This window comes from Parasteatoda tepidariorum, chromosome 10 (genome assembly GCF_043381705.1).
Source record: "Parasteatoda tepidariorum isolate YZ-2023 chromosome 10, CAS_Ptep_4.0, whole genome shotgun sequence".
NCBI classification, from domain to species: Eukaryota; Metazoa; Arthropoda; class Arachnida; order Araneae; family Theridiidae; genus Parasteatoda; species Parasteatoda tepidariorum.
In genome coordinates, this window is record NC_092213.1 from 41,660,318 (window position 1) to 41,672,756 (window position 12,439).

General features: G+C 28.0%; 1 protein-coding gene across 2 annotated transcripts in view; it reads left to right on the top strand.

Moving 5' to 3' along the window:
• LOC107437707 (uncharacterized) overlaps nucleotides 1-12,422 on the top strand; it is a 25,888-nt gene extending 13,466 nt beyond the window's left edge. For both annotated transcript variants that reach the window (XM_043045987.2, XM_043045988.2), the window contains exons 6-9: nucleotides 1,592-1,839; nucleotides 3,658-3,858; nucleotides 3,942-6,120; nucleotides 9,300-12,422. In XM_043045987.2, the coding sequence (XP_042901921.1) occupies nucleotides 1,592-1,839; nucleotides 3,658-3,858; nucleotides 3,942-6,120; nucleotides 9,300-9,499 (2,828 nt within the window). In that variant the 3' untranslated portion in view covers nucleotides 9,500-12,422. The remainder of the gene's footprint in view (nucleotides 1-1,591; nucleotides 1,840-3,657; nucleotides 3,859-3,941; nucleotides 6,121-9,299) is intronic.
• The last annotated feature ends 17 nt before the right edge of the window (nucleotides 12,423-12,439 follow it).

The following is a 12,439-nucleotide window of genomic DNA, read 5'->3' on the forward strand; positions in this document are numbered from 1 at the left end:
ATATATATATATATATAAGTGCAATAAATATTAATTCATTCATGTTAAATCTTTGATGATAATAATGATTTTATTGTAGAATTTAAGAGCAATGAAATTTGATTTTAAAACACATTGCCTCTTTCTTTTTTTTAATTAAAGTAAAAAAAGACTTTTGTAAATAATGTAATTTGAGTCTAATGAAAAATTAATATGTGGCTTTGAAAACTTGATTTGCATTTTTTTTATTTTTTTACCTGCACCAGTTTTCTGATAAGCTTGAAAGATTACCAAGCTTATTAATTTCTTTTTTTAATTTCATTCTGGTAATGTTTATCTAAACTTGAATGTTCTATCTGAGAATGTGTGGTCAAATCTTTTTATAACTTTCTTCTTAACCGAGAAAATTTTTCGATTCAATTATCTTCAAAACTAATAAACATGTTTGAATGAAATATAAGTTGTTATAGTACGAAAAAAAATTCCCCCAATAATTCAAAGTCATGATCATATGTAACTCTTATTTTAGTCATAAGGCATAAAACAGGGATCACAGAATCGATCAAGAAAAAATAGCACATCATAAATTATGGTCTCTTCTCACAGTCAAGTTAGATTTCATTCTGGAAATGAGGCATTTTAGGAGATCCTGTGGCAATTGGTTTAACTTATTCAGTAACAAAATTTTCATGCCATGAGTGGTTGTCACTGATTGCAAGTTCCAACTGCCTTCCTCTAAACATCTCAGGCAGGCTCTATAGTATTGATTTCTGGAAATCTGTCTGATTAGTCTTTCAGCTGATATCTTAATTTTTTATAAAATCATTGAGCAAATGAGCACAATATAATTGTGTATTGTTCATTAAAATGAGATCAGTGACAACTGTATTCTTGAAAATGTGACCATAAAGCTCTTAAGAACCTCTACTACTATAAAGAAATTTTTTTTAAACATTGAGAAAGTAACAGATTTTTGCTTCTCTCCATTTGAAACGTAAGCCTTGAACTCCTCTTTGCCCTTTTAAATCAATATTATGAACTTGAGTTACATCAGTGATCCACTAAATGGATTCAGAGTACTTATGTGTTTAGTCTGTGTTGAAATTTTAGAGTCATAAAAATTAAGACTGCTTCCCTTCCTAGAAGACCTTAAGTGAAAATAACATAATTTTGTTATATGCTCCATAAACCAAGAAACTTTCTATGGTTTTCTAATGCAATGAGACTTCATTTTCCCCTACGAAGTTTATCATCTTCAGAATATAATAAACTTGAGATACCTCATTTGTCTTCCCTTTTTTCTACTTCACTTTTATTTCTTTTTATTTTATATCAGCACTCTAATCATTGTAAAGTGAGAAAAATTATTCAAATGTATATTAAAGCTAGAATTAGAAACTGTATCCCCTTTATATGAAGCACATAGAATATTTTTATACATTTTTTTTGTAATATTACATTGTTACAACATCTGTGTTTGAAAAAAATTTCTATTACACTATTTTATGTTTTACCCAATATGATTGTAAATAATAGTTTTACATTTTTATTTCTTTATTACAATTTTTGAAACGCATATTATATTTAAATATTTCAATTTTCTTATTTTCAGAATGTCTTGAAGGAGATTCACTGGAAAAAGTTGCTAAAACAGTATCAAATTGGAGAGATGAACCATTGTATGTTCCACTTTTCAGTTCAGAAAGTGAGAAGGAGGCTTTTGAGAAACATTTAAAAACCATTGACTACAGTTGCGTTGATGTTTTATTCAATAAGCTTGAAATTAAATCCAAAGTTTTATTCAATAAAAGAAGGAAGCTAGATTCTGGCATGAAATACATGTGCATTACATGTGAAAAAGTATTTTTTATTCAGTTTTATTTATGCTTTTAAAGTTTTAATATTAGCTTACTTTAATATATTTTGTTTGAAACTGTTAGTCCCAAAATGACCAATATTTTGACAAATTAATTAAAGGAAAGCAGAAGCAAATAAAAATGTATGATTTGCTACATTATGCTTAAAAAAGCATGTTTTTCTTCCCAAGTCTTAAAACTAGTTACAAAGTTTATTTTTAGATGGTACTTCTAATGGAACAACTCTTTTTCAGAAAAATGGTGACTATTTAAAAAGATATTGTTTTCAAACAAGCAGGTAATGTGAAAAATAATTATGAGATTAAATATATCGCAATTTGAAGAACCACATGGAAGTGGCCAAAAAAAAAAAGAACTGCTAAATTATCTATTCGAAGAGAAATTCAATTGTCGCGAAACGAGTGTGTCAAAAGTGATAGCTAAAATTCAAAACCGTATGTGGTAATTACATTACAATTTCTTACAGGATTTGAAAAACCATGTGGAAATGGCTTAAAAAACGGTAAATGCTTGCAATGAAAAAATAGATAAATATCTAATAAATGATCCGAAAAAGCATACAGATTTACGAGGGAACAGTTGTAACTCTAGTGTGTTAGAAAATTACTCAAATTCGAAATTCAAGTGTCTTAATATCAAACTTAAAAATATTGGAACTTGGAAAATCATGTGGATATTGTAAAAACGATAAATATGCTGAACAAACTATAAGAAATTGATGTGGATTTAAGATGCACCAAATCACGACTAAATGTCTTCCTTAGAGACAAAACAAAACCCGTAATTGCCAAATTGTGAGGGCTGAAAAAGAATTCTTTTTCCAAAATAATTTGGAAGAGACTGTTGATTTTTGTAAAAGAAATGATTTGCAGCAGCTCGTCTAATAGTGTGCAACGCAATGCACTTAGCTGCAGACATGCCCCTTCATTGTGTAAACTGCTCGGGGGGAAAACTAAATTTAACAGGGTTACCACTCCACAGGGAAAACCTGGAAAATGCAGGGAATTTAAAAATCATCTAAAATAACAGGAAAAATGCAGGGAATTTTGATTTTTTCTTTACATACTGGGAAAATACAGGGAATTTTGTTTACTATTTTTGTGTTTTAAAAAATGGTGACCACTCAAAGCGTAATCTATGGGATATTTAACCATTATATTTCAGCTATACTAAACTATTTCATTTACTATAGCATTATTTAAGTGTGTTCAGCTGTCTTTCCAGTAATTAAAACTAATAAATAGAGTTAGCCCAATATAGTTCACACAAGAGCACAGTAATTGTTGTTTCCTCCTAATATATTGTGTATAATATGTACAGGGAAAGCACAGGGAATTTTTTTTCCAGATTTGAGTGGCAACCCTGTTTAAACATTGAATATATGAAAAAAAATAAATGTAAATAATGTAATATCTGTTTGCGTGATAAGGCATTGTGCAATTTTATGAAGCGTGTCTGGGAAAAACGGATTACTAAATACTGCACCTTTTTTGTTTTCATACCTATCAACAAAAAAATAGCTCTAATTTTTGAACTTCATTTGTTAGTGGTCAGTATTTCTTCTAGAAACAATTTAAATTACAAGTTAATAGACAAGAGTCTTCTAGAAATACTGACTGATAAGATAGTAAACAATTTCTTAATTACTTTGATTTATGAAGAATGATTGTCCGAAATTATTTTTAAAAAATTTGTGTTTATTTTATTATTATAAATGCATCCTTTTCTGTGGTAACGCTATCCTTGCATCTGCTAGGCATCTGCAATCTCTCACTAAAAAACTAAAAACCTTTTTTTGCAGATTTTTAACAGCTTGTGTCATATACGCATGCATTGCTTGACTCATACGGACCTAAAACCATTCACTTGTCCAAAATGCCCATACAGATGTAATGTCAAAGCTGCCTTATATACCCATATGAGAACCCATACTGGTAATTTGTTTACTTGTTCTCAATGCAATTTTCAAAGTACTAAAAGAAGCCATCTATTGGACCATGAGGTATTTGGTTTTACAAATGCTTAATGTAAAATACTACATTATATAGAAAAGAATATGATTTTTTATATATATTTATATTTCAGCAAACTCACTCAACTGTTCCTGTCTCTTGCCAACTTTGTAAAAATATGTACAAGAACTTAAAATCATTGATTTTCCATGTTAAAAAATATCATGCTAATGCTAGTGGTAAAAAGTATGTCAAATCATTGTCTTCAAAACAAATAATCAAATGTGAAATCTGTGGTAAAACATTTACTTCTAATTCAAAATTTGAAACACATACAAAATATTTGCATTCTTATAATAACAGCAGTTTAGAACAATTAAGTAATCAAAGTGCTTGCCAAAAAGAACTTGAAAACTCGTTAAATAATATAAATACATCTGGTCATCAGATTTTATCTGAATCTAATGTTTGTATTGATGATCCTCCTGAAGTCATACTAAGCAAACAACTTAATGAATTAGAATCTGAAAGCTCATTTAATAACAGTTGCACAAGCTTTGAAAACCTTATTTGTGACAATACATCTGTTATTCCTACTTCTGCATCAATAGGTAGTCAAAACCAACAAGAAAACTCTTTTGAAGTTTCAGATGTGGCATCATTCCAAAAATTACCTCTTTTGTTAGATTGCAGTGTTATGCTTGAACCATTAGATGACCAACTAGTCAATTACCATCAGTATATTTATAAGTGTTCCGTCTGCAGTCAATCCTTCTCTTCTAAAGCCGTTCTGGAAAATCATGAAATTCTTGACCATTCTTCCAGAATATCATCAGAACAATTGCAAACACAAGAAGTGAACCAAAAAATGTCTAAGAATGCGTTTGAAAACATAGATTTCACAGACACACAAGCTTTATCATCCCTTTTGAATTGCAGTGTTAGAATTGAACCATTAAATGAACAGTTAGTAATGTTGAATAATCTCTTGCAGCAAAAAAGTGCTCAGAATATGGAGATTTTTGATAATGTATATCAACAATCAGAATCTCAAAATATTCTTAACTCTAATACAATGCTGAGTAAACCTATGTCTGTACCTACTACTCCAGAAAAGTATCCACCCATCAATAATGATGCCTTCCCTTCAAAAGCAATTCTGGAAAATCATTCTTCTAATGTCTCATCAGAACAAATAGAAACACAGGAAGTAAACCAAAACATGCCTGAAAATACATTTCAAGACATAGGCACTCCAGCTTTATCTTCTCTTTTAAAATGCAGTGTTATTATAGAACCATTAGATGACCAGTTAGTAATGTTGAACAATCTGTTGCAGCAAAAAAATGAACAAAATGTAGAACTTTTTGATAATGTATATCAACAGTCGGAATCTCAAAATATTCTTAACACTAATACAATGTTAAGTAAAACTGTACCTGTATCTACCACTCCAGAAAAGTTAATACAGACCAACAAGTCAATATCTTCAGAACCAATTCTGGAAAATCATTCTTCTAGTGTTTCATCAGAACAATTGAAAACCCAAGAAAATCTGAAAACACCTGAAAATACATTTGAAAACATGAGTTTCACAGAAACGCCAGCTTTATCATCGCTTTTGAACTGCAGTGTCAGGATAGAACCACTAAATGATCAGTTAGTAGAATTATTGTTAAGCAATTTATTGCAACAAAAAAATAATGATCAGAATGTTAAAATGTTTGATAGTGTATTTCAGCAATCCGAATCGCGAAACATTCTGAATTCTAACTCAGTTTTGAATGAAGCTCTTTCACCCTCCACCAGTCCAGAAAAGATACTACCCATTAACAATGTTGATCAATTCCACCTTGGTAATGCTTCTATGTTAGAAAATTGTCACAATAAACTTGATATTCTTGACGAATGTTTAAGGCAATCAAATATAGCAGATCCTAACATGACCGAACAGCGCTCTACAACTTTTAAGATGTCAGAAATGTCACTAAATTTCTCTAATAACCAACTTATGTTGCAATCGTTATCTGAAAATTCAAGTGAACTTTCTAAAACAGTTCTTCAAGTAGATTCTGAGCAAAAATCAGAAGAGATCAAGCTTTTTGAAAAATGCCGGAAAGCTCCAGCTTATGTTTGTTGTGTATGCTCCAGCATTTTTATTTGTACGTCAACTTTAAAAGCTCATTTAAAGGAACATGTTAACAAGAACAATAATCAAACATCTCTTGTTGAATATCCTGTAAATAGCTTTAAATCAGAGGACTTGACGACTGATGATTCTTCTCTCAACAATGTTTGCAGTGTATTGCAAGGTAATGCATGCAAAATATTTCTTTAAAATTTTACTGATATTACTCACAACTATTTTAACAGTATTCAAATTCTGATTGTTTAAAAAACTAAGTACAAAAAAAAATTGCCTAATCATAGCATGTTTTCATTTTTATTCGAATTATAAAAAAAAAACGAATTATAAAAAAAAAAGTGAAAAACTTTTTGTCTTATTTATTTAAGTTAAAATTATGAATTTATCTGCTTTGTACCAGTCTAATTTAATTCTTTTCAAATCTTAGTTATTTATTTTTTTGAGAAATTTTTAAAAATTGACAAAAGTTATATCAATGCTAAGCATCTCTCAAAACTACTTCGCAAGTGCTAAAATATTTTTACATATTTATTTTAAACTATGAGTGAAGAAAATTGGTTGATTATTTCAAGAGCAATGAAAACTTAAAAGTACAACTTTTAATTAAAATGATACGTTTTCTAATGACTTTTCAAAGAAAATATTTAGCTATTTTATTAGGATATTATTATGAAGGTCTTAACATTTTTTATAGTGAGAGAGGAATGAATTCTGTGCAATGTCAGTGAGCATGTTATCTTAACAAATTTTCAAATTTTATCTGAAAAATTACTATTAACTATAATGTTTATTAAAACATCACCTACACATCAAAATTCTAATTAAGTCATCCCCTTATAAACCATTCGGAATGGAATAAAATGAATAAAAAATAGACAACAAGATAATGGTTGGGAGAGGATAAAGTCAGCAATCGATAGATGGTTAACCTATAGGATAGGAACTACAAAATTTCCATGTACTGCTGCAAACACTTATGTGATTTTCCATTCTCTTCTCCTCATTCTCTCTTTTTTCCATGTTTTTTTTTTTTATCCATTTTTAATTCTTTTTTCTTTTTTTTTTCATGATATTTCTCCTACTCTGTTCCTATCTGATTTTTTTCTCATTTATTTTTTTACTGTTCATATTTCTGAGATTATATGTTTGATGAGGGTACCTCCTATCAAAGTTTTAACAAATATTCTTATTTGTAACCAGTTTTAATTCTGCTGCAAAAAAAAAAATTTTTTTTTCACCTACCTTATATTATTTTAAATCTTAAAGTTTGAACAAGATACTTTCAAATTCGAAAACCTGTGTAACTCAATATATTACTGTAAATTTCTAGAGATACAAAATAGATGTCATGCTCGTCTTGCATTGAGAATTATTGAAAATCTCACTGAAGAACTTAACTAAGTTATAATAAGGAATTATACAACATATAAAAGTACAAATAATGAATTTAACTAAGATAGACAGGGTACATTATCTCAGACATTTAGTACTAAGGGCATCATCATCATCAGTCTTAACCCTGATAATGATGCACAGTGAGTTCAATCAGTTTCAAGATGATCTGATTATGTGCGGAATCCAACTTTTTCTGCAATTTATGTAAATAATGTGCTGATTAACAGTTTCTGTATCTTTAAAATTCATAAGTTTGCTTCTGTCATTCTATCAAATCTTTTTTTTTTTATTGCATTGTCTTGATTCTTTAGATACGAAAAAATAAATAAATGACTGTGTTGCTACAATATGCATTACATATTTCCTAGCTTTTAAAATTTCTTTATTTTCTTGGACTTATTTTTTTAATCATTCTTAACCGAATTTTAATTAAATTAAATCAATTAATTAATTTTTATTACAATATAGAAAAAGTGAATATAAAATATTTTATTCTTTTTTTAATAATCAATGTAACGCCTAACTTTTTATTTTAATACTAATGTAAGACTCATTAATTCACTATCTCAACTAAATCATAAACAAAAATCTATTTATAATTCTTTATTTTTTACTACAAAAAATTTTCAGTTTAGTGGTTATACTAATTCTCATCTTTTTTACGATTCGCCTTCGTCAAATTATTTTCAAATTTGATATTGATTATGGGGGGTTGGCTTTATTTTTGGCTATGTTATCTATTAATGACATGTTAATTTCCTTAATAGTTATAATATTTTATTCTTTTTGTCATATTTTTTATAGTGATACATGATTTATTCTATCAACTAAAGTGTTGATTATTTAATTGTATTGACATGATTTTTTAGATAAATTAAATTAAGCGAGCAGAAATGTTGCTGTTGTTCCAACAAAGATCTTATTTTCTTTTTAATGAGTGCCTAGCAGGTAATGTGCAAATTTCCTAGGTAGTTTATAGATCAAGTAGATAAATTCGGAAATGAAACAATTTTTTGGCACTTTAATGAATCACCCTAATTGATATGCACTTTAGCTAGTCAGTAGAATAACTGATTTCTGCACTTTGACGGTAATATACTCATTACAACTATATTTGAAACATTATCCATAATTTAGATTAGTGGTTACCAACTGGCGGCCGCGGACCTTATCCAGCCCATGAAACCTTTTTTTTGTGGCCCGCGAACTAAAATATATTAGTTGTCATTTTTTGCTGAAAATTTTCGTAAAAAATCTATATGGGTTTAAAATACTTTTCTTTCGTTTAAAAAAAAAAAAAAAAAACTAATTTCTTCGTTTATGTGAAATTTATCATACCAACGGTGCAGAAATTTTTTTTTCTCAGGTTTTGAATCCAAGGAAATATTTATTCTAATACAAACATAATCGTGTATGTTGCTCTTTTTTTATTTCGTTTTTTTTTTTTTTGAAGTATTTTGTGAATATAATTTAACATGTGCATATCAGAAATGTTTTCGCAAAACATTTTCCAATTTAACTTTTTCAAACCGCTTATTTTGGTAGAAATTATTTACATTTGCAAGTTTTAAAACGCATAAGGGAGGTAATGAATATCATGTTTTGATAAATGAATATCATGTTTTGATGAAGTTGCGGCCCGCCATTTAACTGGTGTTTTTAATTGCTACCTGTGACCTCATGTAAGTTGGAAAACCCTGATTTAGATGATCTACTGATCAAGAATTCAGACGTTCTTTCTGTCACTGAACATTACTTTCTCAGAATATTCTTTCTATTTTTGAATGGCAAGTAACTATCTAGTCTTTTGCCACTCAGTGTTAAAATATATATATCTTAGGTTTCTTTGTTATTATTTTCTTATTTGTAAAGCTACTTTCCAACTGTGCAATATAATTTTAAGCTTTTAAATTTCAATAAATTAATTTTTAAATATGTTTTTTATTTTAGAATCATCCAATTCTGATGTTGAAAATGAGTTAGAAAAACTTTATACTTCTTCACTTCATAAAAGGTGGTATTTGCCCGAAGTCAGTGTTGTCTTGGAAAATGATCAATCACTTATTGATTCCTTTTTGGATGAATTTCCTATGAATGACAAGTTCGATGACCAAGAAAACTTGCCACTTGAAAGCGTAATATTTTCATGAGTTTATTATGGAAAAATTACCCTAGCTTTCTTTGTAAAACATGAATACAGTATTATGCGCTTGTTGGGATCCTGTTATAGAAGGGGCTGAAAGTAAAATACGTAGTTGCAATGCTGCTCAAAATTTCATGCTTTAAAAAAAATTTAAACAAGTTTTTTTCATTTGCTAAGGATTAATAATTAATTTTTTTTAAAGCTTGTTTTTAACTTAGCTCTACATAAATCAAAGATAATTTATTACTATTATTTTTTTATTTGTCTGAAATTATTGAGAGGGACATATCCTTACTTTCCTTGTGCAAGTTATTTTTAACCAGAGTAAGACCAGGATTATCAAACTTATTTGTAACTGGCCCTAATTCAGATTATAGATGTAACACAGTTTTTTTTTTATTTAATTTTGTGAATTAAATCTGAAAATTGAGGTTTTTTCTCTATTAATAGGGTAGGTATTGAAAATTTTCTCCAATAATATTTAATTCTATGCAGTATTTAATTTAACAACCATTTATTAAATGTCTTTTTGACAAATATGTATAAATATATATTTTTTAAATAAAATTAGCTTGTACTATTGCTCCAGATTGCTCCCCCTTTTTTTTTAATTAAATCATTTGTACAAAGCAGCATCTATTTCCAAATCGTTAACTGATTAAGGTTGATTTCATTGATTTTTATTTCTGTATAAGATTTCTTCTGATTCCATTTTTATTACAATATATGTTTTTCCAGTACTGAGTGCTTCTTTTTAACAGAAAGGAAAAGCATGTTAGTTAAATTGAAATACACTAATGAGGAAAAAAGAAAATTACAACTTTCAGATGTCTTTAGGAAAACCAAAGCAACCAACCAATAAAATATTTATTTGTTACTCATACAAAATAATCTCTTCTATGGCTTATGATTTATAGCTTTATGGCAATATTTTAAAATAAACCTATTTGTTCCTATCATTCTTTTTATAGAACAGTTCCTTTTAAAAAAAATGGGGGGAGTGGTAGACTAAGTATTTCATTATTCGAGTTCATTTTCAGAAAAAAGATTGTTCTGCCTTCGTTAACAGAACAAGTGCGATGAATGTCGCAAATTTATTTTGGCATTGCATACCAACCAAATATTTCAAAAAATTTTTGATAAAATTAAGTTAAAACTGTTTTTGTTTTCTCTAATTTAGTTTAAATTAGTCATTTAAATTTTAAGTACTCTATTTTAGCAAAGCAGCTAATTTATCATATAATGTACTAGTAGTTTTATCTTCTAAACTTTCAAGTGTGGAGCATTCAAATACTAACATTTTAAGGTATGCTCCGCAAATTTGTTTTAGTATTCTTTTATGCTGTTGCAGATTTATCTATATTTTTCTGCTAATTGGGTTCTATCTGCCATTATATAATTTAGTCATTTAAATTTGAAGTACTCTATTTTAGCAAAGCAGCTAATTTATCATGTAATGTACTAATAGTTTTATATTTTAAAACTTTCAAGTGTAGAGCATTCAAATACTAACATTTTAAGGTACTATGCTCTGCAAATTTGTTTTAGTATTCTTTTATGCTGTTGCAGATTTATATATATTTTTCTGCTAATTGGGTTCTATCTGCCATTATATAATTTAGTTTAAATCAGTCATTTAAATTTTAAATTCTCTATTTTAGCAAAGCAGCTAATTTATCATGTAATGTACTAGTAGTTTTATCTTTTAAAACTTTCAAGTGTGGAGCATTCAAATATTAACATTTTAAGGTATGCTCTGCAAATTTGTTCTAGTATTCTTTTATGCTGTTGCAGATTAATACAGATTTTTCTGCTAATTGGGTTCTATCTGCCATTAGATATTAATAATATAATTATTTATATATTTTTATCTGAAGTGATAGTACAATGCTTTTTTAAAACTTAAATGGTAGCTGATGAAGCGAAATATCTTCTTGGTTTGTACAAATATATCGTATAAATATGTTTTTGTACTACACCTTTTTTCACCTATGTGTTTTCATTTATAAACTTTTTGTGACCTAACATAGATCGGTTAGGGGAAAAAAAAGTGTGCGGAAAGTTCGAAATATTGAGGTTTTACTATATTTAATAATTTATAATGCTTGGATGATGACAGCGTTATTATATTTTAAAAAAATGATATTTAATCTAGTTTGGGTCTAGTGAAGGAATTGATCATGAATTATGATTAAATTTGTTTCGTTATTTTATGGGATCTATTTTTGAACCCAATATAATTGTTGGTAGTTGCTGTTGGTTATTATATTTATTTGAACTTTTTTTTTTAATCTAAAAAAGAAAAATTCAAAGTGCTTTTTTATAACAATATACAGGATGACCACTACAGGGAAATAAGGCAATTTTATCAATCTTGAATTTTAACTCAAATACAGGGGAAGAAGTTGGGAAAATGAATTAATTTTAGATAGAGGTACCTGCAAATGCAATTTTTTTTCTTCCAAAATTACTATCATTTAGTTGTTTTTTTTTAAATTGTTTATTTTTAATTCTAATTGCAAGCATAAACATTTTGTAATATATATATTCCATTTATATGAATATAGCATAGCTGAAAAGTAAATAAGGAAATGTATTCCTCTGGTTACAAAAATAAGGGAAATTCGATAAAATCATCTAGATAAATCAGGGAATTTTTTGTTTGTGACCATCCTGATCTATAAATATGTTCTGCCAATTTTTTTACAATTCTTTTTTGGACAATTCCACTGTGATAATATTTTTATTTTGTAAATATTATTTGAATACATATAAGTAAGATGTGCCAAAACTTTCTGATAGTTGATTATTTTAATTTAATTATGCAAGCAACTGCTACGTTGTAGGCAGTTTAAGTCATATCTTTGTTAAGTTTTGTTCTTATTCAAATTTCATTTCTAATGTGATAAATAAAACATTTATTCTACTTACTTTGTCTTTTTGATAT